The 21996-nt window shown below is 37.9% G+C and overlaps 1 protein-coding gene across 4 annotated transcripts in view; it reads left to right on the top strand.

Annotated features, from left to right (window-relative positions):
• Positions 1-21703, top strand: part of LOC106874184 (glyoxylate reductase/hydroxypyruvate reductase) — a 33125-nt gene extending 11422 nt beyond the window's left edge. For 2 of the 4 annotated variants that reach the window (XM_014921840.3, XM_089360871.1), the window contains exons 2-3: positions 15334-15504; positions 20132-21703. In XM_014921840.3, the coding sequence (XP_014777326.1) occupies positions 15334-15504; positions 20132-20724 (764 nt within the window). In that variant the 3' untranslated portion in view covers positions 20725-21703. Of the gene's footprint in view, positions 1-6; positions 639-14545; positions 14663-15333; positions 15505-20131 lie in introns of those variants that run through there. The other 2 variants (XM_014921839.3, XM_089360872.1) reach the window with 2 other exon arrangements.
• The last annotated feature ends 293 nt before the right edge of the window (positions 21704-21996 follow it).

Consider the following 21996-nt stretch of genomic DNA (forward strand, 5'->3'; position numbering starts at 1 on the left):
GTAAAAATAGTTTCCTATATCCATTAAAAATTCTTTTTGGTCTAGTATTTTAATATCTTTGTTAATATCTCCAAGTGAACTTTAAACGAGAAAACGCCCTCTGATCAGAATGCATTCCAGCCGTAATGATCCATAAATGGCAAGACTACCGTTTTGGTACTTTCTCCACACCTTGCCGACTTTGGTTCTTCACAACACCATGTTCTAATGATATTTTGCCGAAATTTTCGAAGTGAGCCGAAATTCCAATTCTCTCTCTCTCTTTCTCTCTCTCTCTCTCACACACATACATAGACGCATATATACATATAGGAAATAGTGGCACAAGGCACCAATGTTTGCTGGAAATAGCAGTCGATAACCTTACGACACTATGACTTGTCGCATTCAAAATATATGGGGAAGGGTTTCGCCTTTATTGCTAAACAGTTCAAAGTCCAATATGAAGATCTACGCGACACGAAAAGTACCCGAGCCTGGGGCGAAACTAATGCGTGATAAAGGATATGAATTGCATTTTTGGGACTCCGACGAAGTTATCCCACGTAAAGAACTTGTTAAGAATATGAAGAAAAAATATGACGGCTTATATTGTATGCTCACAGATACTATTGATAAAGCTGTGCTGGATGCTGCAGGTAAAAATAGCTTCCTATGTCCATTAAAAAAAATTTTTTTAGTCTAATATTTTAATATCTTTGTTAATATCTCCAAGTGAACTTTGAACGAGAAAACGCCTTCTGATCAGAACGCATTCCAGCCATAATGATCCATAAATGGCAGGACTACCGTTTTGGTACTTTCTCCACACCTTGTCGACTTTGATAAAGCTATGCTAGATGCTGCAGGCAAAATAGTTTTCTATGTCCATTAAAAAAAAAAAAAATTTTAGCCTAATATTTTAATATCTTTAATAAGGCGGCGAGCTGGCAGAAACGTTAGTACGCCGGACGAAATGCTTAGCAGTATTTCGTCTGTCTTTATGTTCTGAGTTCAAATTCCGCCGAGGTCGACTTTGCCTCTCAGCCTTTCGGAGTCGATGAATTAAGTACCAGTTACGTTCTGGGGTCTATCTAATCGACTGGCCCCTTCCCCCCAATAATGATAATAATTGGATCTTTTTTAAAACGGGGGCCAAATTTTTCATTAACGAAACACTTTGAAACTTGGAACACTGGTAGAATGTGTCATATAAAACATCTTTTTCTCTTAGTCTTCTTTAAAAAAAAAAGAAATCCATAAATTATTCCATGTTAAAGTTGTCGTATTTCTGTAATTTCAACCAATCACTGACGTCCATTCAGCCGATATACATTAAGTGCCGACTACATAAACAAACGATTCTGAAACAATTAACCCTAACCCTAACCCTAACCCTAACTCTAACCCTAACCCTAACTCTAACCCTAACCCTAGGGTTAGAGTTAGGGTTAGGGTTAGGGTTAAAGCAAATTTAAAATGAAAAAAGCAAATAAAACGAAGAATCGTTTGTTTATGTAGTCGGCACTTAATGTATATCGACTGAATGGACGTCAGTGATTGGTTGAAATTATCGAAATAAGACAATTTTTTACATGAAATAAATTCGAATACAAAAATATTTTTCTGTTCTATAACACAAAATAGATAAGTATACGAAGTTTGAAAGTCTTTCCGTACCAAAAACACTACGTAAAACATTAATGAAAAATGTGGCCCCCGTTTTAAAAAAGATCCTAATAATTTACGTGGAAGGTTATTGTTTTCGCAGCGACAACGATCTTCTTATGACGTACCAGTTAAAAGCAAGCTTTTGTACTTCTTGCAGGAATGGTAAGCCAGGTGTCATTCTCAAATAATTTTCAGTTCCTTTCGTCATCATCATCATCATTTTATTCTTCTTATTATGGCTTTACGTTCTGAGTTCAAATTCTGCCGTGGTCGACTTTGCCATTCATCTTTTCGGGGTCGATGAAATAAGTACCAGTTACGCACTGGGTTCGATGTAATCGACTTATCCCCCCCACCAAATTGCTAGCCTTGTGCCCCACCCCCAAATTTGAAACCATAATTATTATTATTATTATTATTATTATTATTATTATTATTATTATTATTATTATTATTATTATTATTATTATTATTCAGTAGTTTTATTTTTATAACGTGCTTTCACTTCACTACCGAGCGCAGCTCTGTGCGCCTTGGGTATGTGCTGTGGTTTGCTGTGGTGCTCTTATGTTTACTGTATTGAAAGTGTTTTGCGTAGAATGTGTGCAGTACCCAGTAGTGCAATTTTCTGTATGTTATATATATTTGTAAGTCCTGGTGTTTTTGTTATGTATTTGTCTGAATATTTTTTTATTATACCTAAGGCACCTACTATGATAGGAATTGTTTCTGTTTTTAGATTCCACATTCGAGTTATCTCTATTTCCAGGTCTTTGTATTTTGAAAGTTTTTCCATTTCTTTTAGAGAAACGTTGTCATCTGCTGGTATTGAAACATCAATTAGAAGGCATTTTTTTCCTTCATGATCTTTGACAACTATATCTGGTCTATTTGCCTTAATTTCTCTATCTGTGTGTATTGGCATATCCCAGAGTATGGTTGCTTTCTCGTTTTCTGTGACCTTTTCTGGCGTGTGTTTATACCATCTTTTTTCTGTTGCTATTCCATAATGTTGGCATAGCTTCCAGTGTATATAGGTCCCAGCTCTGTCGTGTCTGTGAATATATTCCTTCTTAGCCAGGACTGGGCAGCCAGAGATAATATGATTTATTGTTTCTTGTCGATCTCCACATATTCTACAGTTACTTGTTATATTTCTTTTCATTATGTGTTTTTGGTAATTTCTGGTGGGGAGGCTTTGGTCTTGTGCAGCAATTAAAAATCCTTCAGTCTCTGCTTTGAGTCCTGAGCTTCTCAGCCATTGCTGGGATTTTTCTCTGTCTATTTCTTTCGCATTTAGTTTAGCCCAGTATTTACCATGTAGGGGCTTTTCTTGCCATCGTTTTATCATGGTCCGTTGCTGTTCTAGTTTTAGTTTGGATTTCATTTGTTTTATAGCTTTTGTTGTTTCTTCTTCTTCTTCTTCGTATTTGTTAGGTAGATTGATTTCTTGTTTGTATTTGTCAGCTTCCTTAAATACTGAAAACAGTTTTTTGTTTTGCTCGTGTTTTGTGGCTATTTGTATTAGTTTCCCTTGCTTCTGGAGTAGGTATTTTTGCAGTCCTATGGTGGTTATTTTATAATAGTTTTCTAGCTGTATAAGACCCCTGCCACCTTCTGTGCGTTGTATATATAGCCTTTCTATGTCAGATTTTGGGTGGTGCATCCTATACCCTGTCATTATTTTTCTTGTTTTCCTGTCTATTTTACATAGTTCGTTTAGTGTCCAGTTAAGGATGTTGTAGCTGTAGCTTATAACTGGGACAGCTAAAGTGTTGATACCCATTATCTTGTTTTTAGCATTGAGCTCTGTTTTTAGTATTGATCTAACTCGTCTGTAGCACTCTTTCTTTCTTTTTTTTTTCATTTGTGTATGTTGTATCCTATCTAGTTCATTGACTCCTAAATACTTATATGGTTGGCTTTCGTCTAGTTCTCTTATTTCATTGGCTTTATCTAGTGTTATATTGCTACTTTTAACTAATTTTCCTCTTTTCAGGGTTGCTTTGGCACATTTTTCTAATCCGAATTTCATTTCTATTTCCTTGGTAAAGCCGTGTACTGTCTGTAGTAGTGTTTCTAGCTCTTTGTCGTTTTTTGCATATAATTTTAGGTCATCCATATATAGAAGGTGGCTGACTGTTTTTCCATAGCATTTGTAACCGCATCCAGTTCTATTTAGCAATTCTGTTAAAGGTGTGAGTGCCAGGCAGAACAGGAGTGGAGAGAGCGTGTCTCCCTGGAATATTCCTCTTCTAATGGGGATGGCTTTCGTTTTCACAAGTCCCTCTTTTGTTTGGAGCTGTAGCACTGTCTGCCATTTGTTCATTGAGTGCTCTATGTATTTTATGATAATTGGTGCCACCTTGTTTATGGCTAGTGTTTCCAGAATCCACGTGTGGGGAACACTGTCGAAAGCCTTTTGGTAGTCCACCCAGGCCATACTGAGGCCTTTCTTCTTTCTGCGGCTGTCTTCAGTTATGGCTTTATTGATCAATAATTGATCTTTACAGCCGTATGAGCCCTTGCAGCATCCCTTCTGCTCTTCTGGAAACAGGTTGTTATTTTCCAGGTGTTTACTCACTCTCTGCGATATTATTGCAGTAAAGGCTTTGTAGATCGTAGGGAGACAGGTTATAGGTCTATAGTTTTGTGGTTTCTCCGTTTCCGTGGATTTGGGGATTAAGATGGTTTTCCCTTTTGTGAGCCATTCAGGCATTGTTTCTGGATCTGCTATTATGTTGTTAAAGTTTTCTGCCAGCTTTTTATGCATTGCTGGCAGGTGTTTTAACCAGAAATTGGGGATCTTGTCGTGTCCAGGTGCTTTCCAGTTGCTTAGTCTTTGCAGTGTCTGGGTGACCTCTTCAGTTGTTATAGGGGCCCAGAGTTGCTCAGGTGCTAAGTTCGTTGTTTTAATGGTCCTTTTTTGGGGTTGTTGCTTCACCGACCATATTTGTTTCCAGAATTTCTCTAGTTCTTCTGCTGTTGGTGCTGAAGTAATGTCTATTTTATTTTTACCCAGTTCTTGGTAGAGTTTTTTGGGGTTGGATTTGAACTGTTTGTTTTGTTCAAAGAAACGTTGGCGTTTCTCATACCGGCGGATCCTCTGTGCTTTGGCAAGGATGTCTTGCTTTAGTTTTTCTTTTGCCTCAGGTAAGTCTTTTTCTGTAATGCTGTATTTGTACAGTATTTTTGTTTTCTTCTTGTTACTTAGTAGTGTTGATTGTTTACTAATTTCGTTGAGAATCGATAAATCTTTTCTCTTTTTTTAAATTTTGTTCTGGATGTTATTTATCCACAAGGTCTGTTTGGGTGGTAGAACTCCTGTTCGGATGGGTTTGAGTGAGTATGGGTGGTAGAACTCCTGTTCGGATGGGTTTGAGTGAGTATGGGTGGTAGAACTCCTGTTCGGATGGGTTTGAGTGAGTATTATTATTATTATTATTATTATTATTATTATTATTATTATTATTATTATTATTAATTATTATTATTATTATTATTATTATTATTATTATTATTATTATTATTATTATTATTATTATTATTATTATTATTATTATTATTATTCAGTAGTTTTATTTTTATAACGTACTTTCACTTCACTACCGAGCGCAGCTCTGTGCGCCTTGGGTATGTGCTGTGGTTTGCTGTGGTGCTCTTATGTTTACTGTATTGAAAGTGTTTTGCGTAGAATGTGTGCAGTACCCAGTAGTGCAATTTTCTGTATGTTATATATATTTGTAAGTCCTGGTGTTTTTGTTATGTATTTGTCTGAATATTTTTTTATTATACCTAAGGCACCTACTATGATAGGAATTGTTTCTGTTTTTAGATTCCACATTCGAGTTATCTCTATTTCCAGGTCTTTGTATTTTGAAAGTTTTTCCATTTCTTTTAGAGAAACGTTGTCATCTGCTGGTATTGAAACATCAATTAGAAGGCATTTTTTTCCTTCATGATCTTTGACAACTATATCTGGTCTATTTGCCTTAATTTCTCTATCTGTGTGTATTGGCATATCCCAGAGTATGGTTGCTTTCTCGTTTTCTGTGACCTTTTCTGGCGTGTGTTTATACCATCTTTTTTCTGTTGCTATTCCATAATGTTGGCATAGCTTCCAGTGTATATAGGTCCCAGCTCTGTCGTGTCTGTGAATATATTCCTTCTTAGCCAGGACTGGGCAGCCAGAGATAATATGATTTATTGTTTCTTGTCGATCTCCACATATTCTACAGTTACTTGTTATATTTCTTTTCATTATGTGTTTTTGGTAATTTCTGGTGGGGAGGCTTTGGTCTTGTGCAGCAATTAAAAATCCTTCAGTCTCTGCTTTGAGTCCTGAGCTTCTCAGCCATTGCTGGGATTTTTCTCTGTCTATTTCTTTCGCATTTAGTTTAGCCCAGTATTTACCATGTAGGGGCTTTTCTTGCCATCGTTTTATCATGGTCCGTTGCTGTTCTAGTTTTAGTTTGGATTTCATTTGTTTTATAGCTTTTGTTGTTTCTTCTTCTTCTTCTTCGTATTTGTTAGGTAGATTGATTTCTTGTTTGTATTTGTCAGCTTCCTTAAATACTGAAAACAGTTTTTTGTTTTGCTCGTGTTTTGTGGCTATTTGTATTAGTTTCCCTTGCTTCTGGAGTAGGTATTTTTGCAGTCCTATGGTGGTTATTTTATAATAGTTTTCTAGCTGTATAAGACCCCTGCCACCTTCTGTGCGTTGTATATATAGCCTTTCTATGTCAGATTTTGGGTGGTGCATCCTATACCCTGTCATTATTTTTCTTGTTTTCCTGTCTATTTTACATAGTTCGTTTAGTGTCCAGTTAAGGATGTTGTAGCTGTAGCTTATAACTGGGACAGCTAAAGTGTTGATACCCATTATCTTGTTTTTAGCATTGAGCTCTGTTTTTAGTATTGATCTAACTCGTCTGTAGCACTCTTTCTTTCTTTTTTTTTTCATTTGTGTATGTTGTATCCTATCTAGTTCATTGACTCCTAAATACTTATATGGTTGGCTTTCGTCTAGTTCTCTTATTTCATTGGCTTTATCTAGTGTTATATTGCTACTTTTAACTAATTTTCCTCTTTTCAGGGTTGCTTTGGCACATTTTTCTAATCCGAATTTCATTTCTATTTCCTTGGTAAAGCCGTGTACTGTCTGTAGTAGTGTTTCTAGCTCTTTGTCGTTTTTTGCATATAATTTTAGGTCATCCATATATAGAAGGTGGCTGACTGTTTTTCCATAGCATTTGTAACCGCATCCAGTTCTATTTAGCAATTCTGTTAAAGGTGTGAGTGCCAGGCAGAACAGGAGTGGAGAGAGCGTGTCTCCCTGGAATATTCCTCTTCTAATGGGGATGGCTTTCGTTTTCACAAGTCCCTCTTTTGTTTGGAGCTGTAGCACTGTCTGCCATTTGTTCATTGAGTGCTCTATGTATTTTATGATAATTGGTGCCACCTTGTTTATGGCTAGTGTTTCCAGAATCCACGTGTGGGGAACACTGTCGAAAGCCTTTTGGTAGTCCACCCAGGCCATACTGAGGCCTTTCTTCTTTCTGCGGCTGTCTTCAGTTATGGCTTTATTGATCAATAATTGATCTTTACAGCCGTATGAGCCCTTGCAGCATCCCTTCTGCTCTTCTGGAAACAGGTTGTTATTTTCCAGGTGTTTACTCACTCTCTGCGATATTATTGCAGTAAAGGCTTTGTAGATCGTAGGGAGACAGGTTATAGGTCTATAGTTTTGTGGTTTCTCCGTTTCCGTGGATTTGGGGATTAAGATGGTTTTCCCTTTTGTGAGCCATTCAGGCATTGTTTCTGGATCTGCTATTATGTTGTTAAAGTTTTCTGCCAGCTTTTTATGCATTGCTGGCAGGTGTTTTAACCAGAAATTGGGGATCTTGTCGTGTCCAGGTGCTTTCCAGTTGCTTAGTCTTTGCAGTGTCTGGGTGACCTCTTCAGTTGTTATAGGGGCCCAGAGTTGCTCAGGTGCTAAGTTCGTTGTTTTAATGGTCCTTTTTTGGGGTTGTTGCTTCACCGACCATATTTGTTTCCAGAATTTCTCTAGTTCTTCTGCTGTTGGTGCTGAAGTAATGTCTATTTTATTTTTACCCAGTTCTTGGTAGAGTTTTTTGGGGTTGGATTTGAACTGTTTGTTTTGTTCAAAGAAACGTTGGCGTTTCTCATACCGGCGGATCCTCTGTGCTTTGGCAAGGATGTCTTGCTTTAGTTTTTCTTTTGCCTCAGGTAAGTCTTTTTCTGTAATGCTGTATTTGTACAGTATTTTTGTTTTCTTCTTGTTACTTAGTAGTGTTGATTGTTTACTAATTTCGTTGAGAATCGATAAATCTTTTCTCTTTTTTTAAATTTTGTTCTGGATGTTATTTATCCACAAGGTCTGTTTGGGTGGTAGAACTCCTGTTCGGATGGGTTTGAGTGAGTATGGGTGGTAGAACTCCTGTTCGGATGGGTTTGAGTGAGTATGGGTGGTAGAACTCCTGTTCGGATGGGTTTGAGTGAGTATTATTATTATTATTATTATTATTATTATTATTATTATTATTATTATTATTATTAATTATTATTATTATTATTATTATTATTATTATTATTATTATTATTATTATTATTATTATTATTATTATTATTATTCAGTAGTTTTATTTTTATAACGTACTTTCACTTCACTACCGAGCGCAGCTCTGTGCGCCTTGGGTATGTGCTGTGGTTTGCTGTGGTGCTCTTATGTTTACTGTATTGAAAGTGTTTTGCGTAGAATGTGTGCAGTACCCAGTAGTGCAATTTTCTGTATGTTATATATATTTGTAAGTCCTGGTGTTTTTGTTATGTATTTGTCTGAATATTTTTTTATTATACCTAAGGCACCTACTATGATAGGAATTGTTTCTGTTTTTAGATTCCACATTCGAGTTATCTCTATTTCCAGGTCTTTGTATTTTGAAAGTTTTTCCATTTCTTTTAGAGAAACGTTGTCATCTGCTGGTATTGAAACATCAATTAGAAGGCATTTTTTTCCTTCATGATCTTTGACAACTATATCTGGTCTATTTGCCTTAATTTCTCTATCTGTGTGTATTGGCATATCCCAGAGTATGGTTGCTTTCTCGTTTTCTGTGACCTTTTCTGGCGTGTGTTTATACCATCTTTTTTCTGTTGCTATTCCATAATGTTGGCATAGCTTCCAGTGTATATAGGTCCCAGCTCTGTCGTGTCTGTGAATATATTCCTTCTTAGCCAGGACTGGGCAGCCAGAGATAATATGATTTATTGTTTCTTGTCGATCTCCACATATTCTACAGTTACTTGTTATATTTCTTTTCATTATGTGTTTTTGGTAATTTCTGGTGGGGAGGCTTTGGTCTTGTGCAGCAATTAAAAATCCTTCAGTCTCTGCTTTGAGTCCTGAGCTTCTCAGCCATTGCTGGGATTTTTCTCTGTCTATTTCTTTCGCATTTAGTTTAGCCCAGTATTTACCATGTAGGGGCTTTTCTTGCCATCGTTTTATCATGGTCCGTTGCTGTTCTAGTTTTAGTTTGGATTTCATTTGTTTTATAGCTTTTGTTGTTTCTTCTTCTTCTTCTTCGTATTTGTTAGGCAGATTGATTTCTTGTTTGTATTTGTCAGCTTCCTTAAATACTGAAAACAGTTTTTTGTTTTGCTCGTGTTTTGTGGCTATTTGTATTAGTTTCCCTTGCTTCTGGAGTAGGTATTTTTGCAGTCCTATGGTGGTTATTTTATAATAGTTTTCTAGCTGTATAAGACCCCTGCCACCTTCTGTGCGTTGTATATATAGCCTTTCTATGTCAGATTTTGGGTGGTGCATCCTATATCCTGTCATTATTTTTCTTGTTTTCCTGTCTATTTTACATAGTTCGTTTAGTGTCCAGTTAAGGATGTTGTAGCTGTAGCTTATAACTGGGACAGCTAAAGTGTTGATACCCATTATCTTGTTTTTAGCATTGAGCTCTGTTTTTAGTATTGATCTAACTCGTCTATAGTACTCTTTCTTTATTTTTTCTTTCATTTGTGTATGTTGTATCCTATCTAGTTCATTGACTCCTAAATACTTATATGGTTGGCTTTCGTCTAGTTCTCTTATTTCATTGGCTTTATCTAGTGTTATATTGCTACTTTTAACTAATTTTCCTCTTTTCAGGGTTGCTTTGGCACATTTTTCTAATCCGAATTTCATTTCTATTTCCTTGGTAAAGCCGTGTACTGTCTGTAGTAGTGTTTCTAGCTCTTTGTCGTTTTTTTGCATATAATTTTAGGTCATCCATATATAGAAGGTGGCTGACTGTTTTTCCATAGCATTTGTAACCGCATCCAGTTCTATTTAGCAATTCTGTTAGAGGTGTGAGTGCCAGGCAGAACAGGAGTGGAGAGAGCGTGTCTCCCTGGAATATTCCTCTTCTAATGGGGATGGCTTTCGTTTTCACAAGTCCCTCTTTTGTTTGGAGCTGTAGCACTGTCTGCCATTTGTTCATTGAGTGCTCTATGTATTTTATGATAATTGGTGCCACCTTGTTTATGGCTAGTGTTTCCAGAATCCACGTGTGGGGAACACTGTCGAAAGCCTTTTGGTAGTCCACCCAGGCCATACTGAGGCCTTTCTTCTTTCTGCGGCTGTCTTCAGTTATGGCTTTATTGATCAATAATTGATCTTTACAGCCGTATGAGCCCTTGCAGCATCCCTTCTGCTCTTCTGGAAACAGGTTGTTATTTTCCAGGTGTTTACTCACTCTCTGCGATATTATTGCAGTAAAGGCTTTGTAGATCGTAGGGAGACAGGTTATAGGTCTATAGTTTTGTGGTTTCTCCGTTTCCGTGGATTTGGGGATTAAGATGGTTTTCCCTTTTGTGAGCCATTCAGGCATTGTTTCTGGATCTGCTATTATGTTGTTAAAGTTTTCTGCCAGCTTTTTATGCATTGCTGGCAGGTGTTTTAACCAGAAATTGGGGATCTTGTCGTGTCCAGGTGCTTTCCAGTTGCTTAGTCTTTGCAGTGTCTGGGTGACCTCTTCAGTTGTTATAGGGGCCCAGAGTTGCTCAGGTGCTAAGTTCGTTGTTTTAATTATTATTTATTATTATTATTATTATTATTATTATTATTATTATTATTATTATTATTATTATTACTATTACTATTATTATTATTATTATTATTATTATTATTATTATTATTATTATTATTATTATTATTGAGCTGGCAGAAACGTTAGAACGCCGGGCGAAGTGCTTAACGGTATTTCGTCTGTCTTTACGTTCTCAGTTGAAATTCCGCCGAGGTCGACTTTGCCTTTCATCCTTTCGGAGTCGATGAATTAAGTACCAGTTACGTACTGGGATCGATCTAATCTACTGGTCCCCTCCACCAAAATTTCTGGCCTTGTGCCTAGAGCATAAAAGATTATCATTATTTTGTAAAAGATCTTTCTCAGCTAAGTTCTCACAAATTGTACTTACAACCAAGTCTACTTTGCTAATAAAAGGAATTTACGGTTAATACCGTAAAGTATCAAGTTGGCATTGGAAACTTGTGTATAAATTAAATAATGCAACTGCTTCGAAGTTCATACATACGACAGCAATCTCTAATGGTTAATTGCCTGCGTCACTCCATTGAACTTAAGGACAATGTTTTAATATTTGTGAATGGGAAGCAGCATGGAGAAGAAATGGTAACCTCCAAATGTGACATAGGCCTATTCTGTCTTTCAGATTTCTTTGCCACATTTGATGAATAAACACTTCATTTCACATAGCTCCAGTCCTCTCAGCTGCAAGTGAATTTCTGCAACACATGGGAAGTTAGCAGTGCGATGGACCGGCGTCCTATTCTGGGCCCAGGAGAAGATGTGTTGTAATCTCAGCCACTTGTATGTAATGAAAACCGGATTACTCTCCGGCCTTCTGAATCCTCGTTGATTCATTACAAACCCAAGTATATTATATTGGCTTCAAATTTTGGCACAAGAGAAGCAAATTCGGGGAAAGGGTAAGTCGCTTACATCGACCCAGTGCATAACTGGTACTTATTTTTATCGAGCCCGAAATGATGAAAGGCAAAGTCGGCCTCGGCGGAATTTGAACTCAGAACGTAGCGGCGGACGAAATGCTGCTCAGTCCTAAACAGGGCTGTGGAGTCGGAATCGGAGTCATGGAGTCGGAGGCAGAAACAATTAAGGGGAAACTGGATTCGGAGTCTGTAAAACTATACGGACTCCGGCTCCGACTCGCAATATCTTTATTCTTTAATATAAACTACTTATATAGGCCTACTCAAAGTACAATCGTATGCATATGCTTTATGAGATATGTAGACCACAAACACTTTATTGCATAAAGAGGAGTCAGAGTCGGAGTCGGCGGTGCCAATGGTAGAGGAGTCGGAGTCGAAGTTTTTTGTTTCGATTCCACAGCTCTGGTCCTAAAAATACTATAGTCACTAGGCAGATCGAACGAGTTTGTTTTTAATTTGTTGGGTGGGTATACGTCTCAATGGCGAGCAACTGCTAGCTGTGACATCACGAATTAAAGCAGGAGCTTCTATGAGGGACTTGAACGAAGTAGAAGCCAAATCTTTTTCAGTTTCAAACCATACTTTATCGCCATGGAAAACGACATTCCTTAAACGAAAACTAAACAGTCTAACATCGAATGTTTTCTATCATATGTCTGCTCACGATCGGTCAGAGCTAGTTGGAGCCAAACAAACAACAAACAACGAGCGCTTGCTGAGACAAGACAACATGTGAGCGTCTACAGAATTGTTCGACCTGTTAGAAATAGTTGCCAAACTCATGTAAGTCTCTATCGTCTTAAAAAGGAAAAAGGAAACGGTCAAGTTAGATAATATAAAAGAAAAAAAAATTAGGCGGGATGGTTTTGGCTAGAATATCTTTCATCTGAGGTTTCCTGGATCAGAGATGAACTGGGGTTAAACAACACCCCCCTCCTACTATTAATACTACTTATACCGCCGCCACCACCACCGCTACACTTAATACTACTACTACTACTACTACTACTACTACTACTACTACTACATCCTGTGTTACCGAGGAACTAGAAATAGAACTAAATCAAAGTATTTTAAAATGTCATTGAAAATATTAAGACGTCGAACGTTTTTGCTAATTAAAGAAAAATGAAAAGACTTCCGGTTTCTCGGTTGCCATGTTAATGAGGGTGGAATGTTTCAATTCTTTGTGCGTTGCAACCATTTGTGAGTCTGTTTCAATAATTATTAGTTAGAAATGTGAGGCGAAGAGCTGGTAGAAATTGCATGGAAGCTAGTCCAATGGACTGTTCCTGTTTTCTCACAAAAGTAAAATTTGTATTTCATCCCCTGCCCGGGGACGATACAGTTATATACTGAGGGCTGAATCACTTGATCATAAACCTATTTTATAAAAATTAACATCACACCCCGAAGAAAAAAAAAGTTTCTTTAGTTAAAGAACCTTTCTTTGAGACGAATTATTTCCACAAATATTTTCTTCTTTCTACTATACCTATAGGTAGGTAGAAGGCTACTTAAAAAAATAGATCCAAAGGAAATATACCCCAACTGTGGATGACACCAGGTAGCCCAAATCCGTGCAAGTGCTTTACTCAACACATCAGCACACTAATTAACGTATACTCATTAGTCCAAAATATTACACACACACACATATTTATTATGTATGATGTTGCTGGTGATACTGTTGATGGTGACACGCTGGTCGTGTTCTTGGTGATGATACTGGTGAAGTACTTGTAGTTGGTCACGCTTTTTGTTTTGTTGGTGGTTTTGGCGCTGGTGATATCACTTGTACTAGTGTAGGTTGGTGTTGGTGATGATGATATTGCTGGTGATGTTTATTGAACACTCCCTTGTACTGGATCTGGTTATATCTTGGGGGTATATATCTTGGGTTCAGTCCCACTGCGTGGCACCTTGGCCAAGTGTCTTCTACTATAGCCTCGGGCCGACCAAAGCCTTGTGAGTGGATTTGGTAGACGGAAACTGAAAGAAGCCTGTCGTATATGTATATATATATGAACTTTATACCCTCCGGCTGCACCTCTCCTACCCACGGATTACACTGGACCCATCTTCTGATTGGAAATCGCTTCAATATACCACGACGTCTAAAAAACTTTTGAACTTTTCCACTTTTGTAAACCTCCTTTATCATCCTTTTTTTCTCCTTGTCTCCGTATTCTTTCTGTTGAAGAGCGTAGCTCGAAACGTCAATGACTTTCCGTATTCCCGAGCGTCATACTAATATATCCTTTTGTTATTTACACCACCTGTCCTCGTCTGTTGTTATTATTTGTATATTCTCCCATATATATATATATGTATGTGTGTGTATATGTTTGTGTGTCCAAAGAATAAGTCCTGGGGTTGATTTTCTCGACTAAAGGCGGTGCTCCAGCATGGCCGCAGTCAAAATAACTGAAACAAGTAAAGAATAAAGAGTATATATATACACACACACCTTATACCTCTTTGTAGCATTAATTTCATTCAATGGAACCTTTTTTGTTCTCTTTTTTTTTTTAACTTTATTTATATTATTAGCCGCTGGCTTTTGATTAATTTCTGTGGTACATTAATTAATGTTTGAACATGTCACTCTGGCCGAAAATTTAAAATAATCAAAAAAATGTTGAATTTTATTTTGTTTTTAAATCTTCAAAACCGAATTTTCTTTTTTCTTTCGTTTTTTTTTTTTTTATTAAAAGAAAATAATAATAATAATAATAAATGGTAATTGGAATTGTTTATTGACAGTCTCTGTGTTTTTTACAAGTGAATTAGCGATACCAAACTCTTTGGTGAAGGCAGCAATATAATACCACATACTTATTACTCTCTCTGCAGTCGGGTCAATAGGTTGAACAATTCTTTAGAAGATGCCGCAGGCAATCTACGCTCAAACTAAAATCGCACATTTGATGTTTCGTTCAACGTATATCTCTTGTGTCTCAAAAAGTAATTATTAGTTTATCAAGATCTGTGTTGTTGTTTTGTTGTTGTTATTATTATGTTGCACTTTTTTTTGCAAATCTGATTGAACTGACAATATATTTTCCTAAAGCCGAATGCAATATTAAATTGAGTTCACCAAAATTTCTGTCTGTGTCACCTTTTTTGTTCTTTTGTTTTTAATGTTTTTTCTCTTTTAGTACTTATGATGGGGCAACACTCTGAAGGGTTTCAATCACCACAAATCGACCCTTTAAAAAAAAAAAAAAAAAATTTGGTATTATTCTATAGCTCTTTTTTGCTCAACTGATAGCTTAAGGAAACGTAAACAAACCAACACTGGTTGTCAAGCGGTGTTGGAGACACAAACACAAAGACAAGCACGCACACTCACACACACAAAGTACACACACATATATACGACAGGCTTCCACACAGTCTCCGTCTGTCAACTTCACTCACAAGGTATTGGTTAGTCCGAGGCTATAGTTGAACACGAAACAACGCGGTTGTAAGACCAGCTTCTTGGCTACACACCCATGCCTTACACACACACACACACACACACACAAAACCACATGCACACGCACACACACACACAAAACCACATGCACACGCACACACACATTAATTGATTTTTATCTTTTCTGGTGTCATTTCTTTTTCTTTTTGTACAGGATCGCAACTGAAGGCTGTGTGCACTATGTCAGTCGGCTATGAACATCTTGATTTGGAAGAAATTAAAAAGCGAAACATTGTTGCAGCAAACTGCAGCACAGTTTCCAGTGATTGTGTCTCAGAGTTCGCTCTGGGGCTGATGTTAATTGCGGCCAGACGGATGATTGAAGGTAATTTCGATGTATTATTATTATAATTATAGTTATCATTATCATTATTATCATTATTATTATTATTGAGTGAGAGAGCAGTGCATGCCATCAAAGTGACACTGGGGTAAAATATACGAAGCCCTGCATACCCATCATGACTACCTGTCTGATAAGGGTACACCAGGCACATGCATCACAACCATATGTGCGCGACATGGTGATCTCATATCAAGATAAACAGAACATGACCGTAGTCCACACTGCGAAATGATCTGTTCTAGGTCATTGGGTTAAAGTAAAGGTTATATTGATAAAGAAACGTCGATTTTAAGTAGCGTTTTACGATTTAGCGCCCTTCCTGACTCCTGTCCTTTTAGCGGCTTCCTATGACTCAGAGAAATACAGATGTAGTTATTCTAAAAGCCAGGACACACATGTCGGCATTTCTTTTTATGATAGAGGCGTCAAATCCGCGGTATTTTGGGGAAAGAGAGTGAGAGGCGAATAACTCAATTACATCGATCACAATGCTTAACTGGTACTTATTTTATCGACCCGAAAGGATAAAAGGCAAAGTCGACCTCGGTGGAATTTGAACTCAGAACGTGAAAACGGAAGAAATGCTGCTAAGCATAATGCTACCCGGTGTGCTAACGTTTCTGCCAGCTCGCCGCGATGATGATGATGATGATGATGATGATGATGATGATGATGATGATGATGATGATGATGATGATGATGATGATGATGATGATGATGATGATGATGATGATGATGATGATGGTGGTGGTGGTGATGGTGGTGATGATGATGAAGATGATGATGATGATGATGATGATGATGATGATTTATTTCTTTATTGCCTACAAGGGGCTAAACATAGAGGGGACAAACAAGGACAGACAACCCTTTGTCGATTACATCGACCCCCAGTACGTAACTGGTTCTTAATTTATCGACCTCGAAAGGATGAAAGGCAAAGTCGACCTCGTAGGAATTTGAATAATAATAATAATTTTGGCACAAAGCCAGCAATTTCGGGGGCGAGGAAAGTCGATTACATCGACCCCAGAGTTCAGCTAGTACTTATTTTATTGACCCCGAAAGGGATGAAATACAAAGTCGACCTCGGAAGAATTTGAACTTAGAACTTAGCGACGGACGAAATGCCGCTAAGCATTTTTCCCGACATGCACTAGCATAGCTGGATGGAGTGCGTCACTTTTGCGTCTGCTGAAGGCTATGTGAGGGGTCCGGAGACAAGAGGGGTTTTTTGAGGGGTCCGGGGGCAAGAAACAGAAGGGCCGCACACATTCTAGCTACGCTAGCGCCGACATGCTAATGATTCTATCAGCTCGCTGCTTTTACATTCGCAGGATTATTTGCCATGAAAAGGCATATATTTATATTTGCTCATCAGAGTCGTCATTCGTCAATAATATACCTATTTTAAGGCGGCGAGCTGGCAGAAACGTTAGCACGCCGGGCCGAGGTCGACTTTGCCTTTCATCCTTTCGGGGTCGATAAAATAAATACCAGTTACGCACTGGGTCGATATAATCGACTTAATCCTTTTTTTCTTTTTTGTCCTTGTTTGTCCCCTCTGTGTGAAGCCCCTTGTGAGCAGTAAAGAAATAAGAAACTTTAGAACGCCGGGCGAAATGCTTAGCAGGATTTCGTCTGTCTTTACATTCTGAGTTCAAATTCCGCCGAGGTCGACTTTGCCTTTCATCCTTTCGGGGTCGATAAATTACGTACTGGGGTCGATCTAATCGACTGGCCCCCTCCCCCAGAATTTCGGGCCATGTGCCTAGAGTAGAAAAGGATAATATGCCTATTTTTCTGAATTTCTATTGCATCCCTAAGTACATGTCAGTGTGTAAATTTAGATTTCATCTTTGTAAACCATCTGTTTTGTTTTGGGTTTGTTTTATTGTTTCAGGTGTTGTTTTTATATTTTGTTGTTTATTTGGTGTGAGAGATTTTATTTTGCTTTGTCGGGTGGTCATTGTTTTGTATGCATTGTATGAAAGGAATGAGACATTTTGGTTCAGCCGTTTTGCCGCCGCCTACGTGGCGTCGCTAATTCAAAGATGACTTATTTGACATAAGATGTTAATGTTTCTCCTGTTCTTTCCATTCCTTCTCTCAGTTTATGTATGAGAACATATTTCTCTTTATGAGGACTGAATGCCTTTATGTTAATCGTGTCCAGTTAATAAATTACAATGGCTCTTTCTCCTTTGCCCCATCTCTCGTTCTATCTGTATATGTATACTTCTGTGACTGTCCAATCAGATGTGCCAAATCATCTGCATCCAAGCAGTTGCGACCAGTCGTCTCAGTCCGTTGAATGAATTACATCACGTGATAATGTCAGAGTGATTGTGGATATATATATATATATATATATATATATATATATATATATATATATAAAGAGAAAGAGAGAGAGAGAGAGAGAGAGAGGGGGGGAGATGAAAGCGAGAGAAAGAGGGAGGAACGGAGGGAGAGAGTATATGTTGTGTATATTGTGTCACATTACTGGTCAGTATGTGTGGAATGTGTTGGTTATTGATTATGTGTGGGATAAGCTAAATAGATCGATTATCTATAATGTAATTAATGTAAAAAAAAATATATATATATGTTATTTATTTCATTCAATGGTAAATTTCTGATGTATGCTCTGTCGTACAGTTTGTGCAATTTCATGACAGCGTACTACATGAGTTTTGGTATTAAACCAGTAGTATGGTATTTGATGGCATAAAAGATGCACGAGTGTATAAGATGCATCCTAATTTCAGCAGCGCATATTCAGAAGAAAAAAAAAGTGCTTTTAATGTATTAAAACATCTGATATAGGCCCAATTTCGCCTTGTGATGGTGTGTGGCTAGTTGTGGTTAAGAATTTCCGCTCAGGATCATAAGGTCGTGAGTTCAATTCCCGGCGGCACGTTATGTCCTTGAGCAAGTCACTCTATTTTGCGATGCTCCAGTCAGCTAGGCTGGCAAAAATGAGTAGTACTTGTATTTCAAAGGGTCGGCCCTGTCACATTTCGTGTCACGCTTAATCTCATCGATAACTACGTTAAGGGTACGCGTTTCTGTGAAGTGCTCAGCCACTTGCACGTTATTTTCATGAGAGCAGGCTGTTCCGTTGATCGGATCAACTGGAGCACTCCTCGTCCTAACTGACGGAGAGCCCAACTTCGCATATAGTAGTAGTAGTAGTAGTAGTAGTAGTAGTAGTGAGGCGCAATGGCCCAGTGGTTAGGGCAGCGGACTCGCGGTCATAGGATCGCGGTTTCGATTCCCAGACCGGGCGTTGTGAGTGTTTATTGAGCGAAAACACCTAAGGCTCCACGAGGCTCTGGCAGGGGATGGTGGCAAACCCTGCTGTACTCTTCCACCACAACTTTCTCTCACTCTTACTTCCTGTTTCTGTTGTGCCTGTAATTCAAACAGCCAGCCTTGTCACACTGTATCACGCTGAATATCTCCGAGAACTACGTTAAGGGTACACGTGTCTGTGGAGTGCTCGGCCACATGCACGTTAATTTCACGAGCAGGCTGTTCCGTTGATCGGATCAACTGGAACCCTCGACGTCGTCAGCGACGGAGTGCCAACAGTAGTAGTAGTAGTAGTAGTAGTAGTAGTATGGGGGAATGTATTGTAACAGCGTGTCCCTGCATCCACCGTTTGTTGGTGATTCCCTGACTCCTGGATGAAACGACTCAGGCGACAGCCCTCCAACACGTGGGGTGTGTTTGGGTCGTGGCTGCTGGTGAGGATTTTACAAGGTTGGTGTGCAAATCCCACCGCAACCTCTTTTAGTTAACTTTTATAACACGCAAAGGAAACGTTGGATCTATTGTTTGACACGCCAGTAACCACACAGCACTAGAGCGACGTGAGATGAAGTGTTTTGCTCAAGAACAGAACACGTCACCCGGCCCAAGAATCGAACTCAAGGTCTGGTGATCATGAGTGCAATACCCTAGCCACTAGGCCCCGCGCTTTCATATATAGAAATGGGGTAATTGTTTTGAAGCAATACTCTTTTACTCTTTTACTTGTTTCAGTCACTTGATTGTGGCCATGCTGGAACACCGCCTTTAGTCGAGCAAATCGACCCCAGGACTTATTCTTTGGATGCCTAGTACTTATTCTATCGGTCTCTTTTGCCGAACCGCTAGGTTACGGGGACGTACACACACCTCCATCGGTTGTCAAACGATGTTGGGGGGACAAACACAGACACACAAACATATACACACACATACATATATATGTATATATATACATATATACGACAGGCTTCTTTCAGTTTCCGTCTACCAAATCCACTCACAAGGCTTTGGTCGGCCCGAGGCTATAGTAGAAGACACTTGCCCAAGATGCCACGCAGTGGGACTGAACCATGTGGTTGGTAAGCAAGCTACTTACCACACAGCCACTCCTGCGCCAATATTTTTGTTTACGAAAAGTATGTCTTTGATGCCATCGAATACGATATCTTCTTATAGTAAATGCTTCATATCGACGCTGGTTTGATTGACTGTATTCCTTTTCTGAATTAGTCGGCTTTGTGCCAGTATAGACAAGTATTATTTCTATGTTTTGTTGTTATAATTGTAGGTTACGAAGCCGTGAAGAAGAAGGAGTGGGGACCGTGGAAACCGATGTGGCTTCTGGGATTCGAACTGATTGGTAAAACAGTTGGTATTGTGGGTCTGGGCCGAATTGGTTTCGGCATCGCTCAACGCGTGAACGCATTCAAGATCGGCAAGCTAATATACTTTGATGTGAAACGCTGCACTTACGACAAAGATGTCAACGCAGAGTTTGTAACGTTTGATAAATTGTTGGCTGAGAGCGACATGATCTGTATTGCGTGCAACCTGACAAACGAAACGAAAGGCATGTTTAATACGTCCGCCTTCTCCAAGATGAAACCATCAGCATGTCTGATCAACGTGAGTCGAGGTGGCATCATCAACCATGACGACTTAAGGAAGGCACTCAACGACGAAGTAATTAGATGCGCTGCTATTGACGTTACCGAGCCGGATCCGCTTCCATCGGATCACCCACTCCACAACACCAAGAACTTAATCATCACACCTCACATAGCGAGTAGTACTTGGGAAGCTCGTAATGCCATGTCAGAAGTAGCTGCCAACAACATGATCGCTATACTCTCAGGAAAAGATCCAGCAGGAAAACTATAGTTTAAATAGTGTATATATATATATATATATATATATATATATATATATATATATATATATATATATATATATATATATATATATATATATATATATATATATATATATATATAAGAATTTAAGGAATGGAGAAAACGCATGTTATAATTGCATACTTTATTCCTACATATGTTTCAAAGGATTACAACCTGTGTGATCCCATCACACAAGTTGTAATCCTTTGAAACATATGTAGGAATAAAGTATGCAATTATAACATGCGTTTTCTCCATTCCTTAAATTCTTAAATATACTCAAATACCCAAAATTTCAAGGAGTTCCTGCCTTAAAAACAGGAACTAAACAACAGTTATTTTGTGTTCTTTGCTACATTGGTTTCTATTAACCTATTTATTCTATCAGAAGAAATACACATAATTATATATATATATATATATATATATATATATATATATATATATAATGAGTCCATGTATGTATATAGGTGAATTGACAATACATATACGTTCACATAAACACGCACACACATGTCCCTTGTAGATATGTATGTATATTTATGTGTGTATATATATGCATATATATATACATACATACATACACACACACACACATATATATATATATATATATATATATATATATATATATATATATATATATATATATATATATATATATATATATATATATATCGGTGAATAGGTAGATAGACATTCAGGCGTATACACATACATATTTCATTCCACCATTCCACAGCAGAGCGGATTGTATCTTTTGAGTTTTGAAGAGTTTATATATTATAAACACGTGCCAATAACTGCAATTTTTCAGTATGCTATCGATTTCCATGATAAAGTTATAAATACATATATCAGAACATTTTTAATCTGTTTGAAAAATGATTTGACACGAAGCTCTAGGCAAGTCTGAGAAATTCCTGTCTTATTCTCGGCCAATAAAAGAAATATATATATATATACTTTGCGTATTGTGTTCTCTTTCTCCTGTTTATAAAAATGTACTTATCTTGTTTCAGTCACTGGACAGCGTGCGAGCATGCTGAGGTAACACCTTGGTGAACTTTAGTCAAACAAATCTAATCCACATTATTTACACTTGATGGATATTTGTCCTCATCTTGTGTGTTGTTAACACAACATTTCGGTTGATGTACCCACCAGCTTTCATCAGGTATCTTCGGGAAATTTCGAACCTGGTTTCTCATTCCTAAGGTATTTGCCTATATATATATATATATATATATATATATAT

This window comes from Octopus bimaculoides, chromosome 12 (assembly GCF_046866305.1).
Source record: "Octopus bimaculoides isolate indiv1 chromosome 12, ASM4686630v1, whole genome shotgun sequence".
Lineage (NCBI taxonomy): Eukaryota > Metazoa > Mollusca > Cephalopoda > Octopoda > Octopodidae > Octopus > Octopus bimaculoides.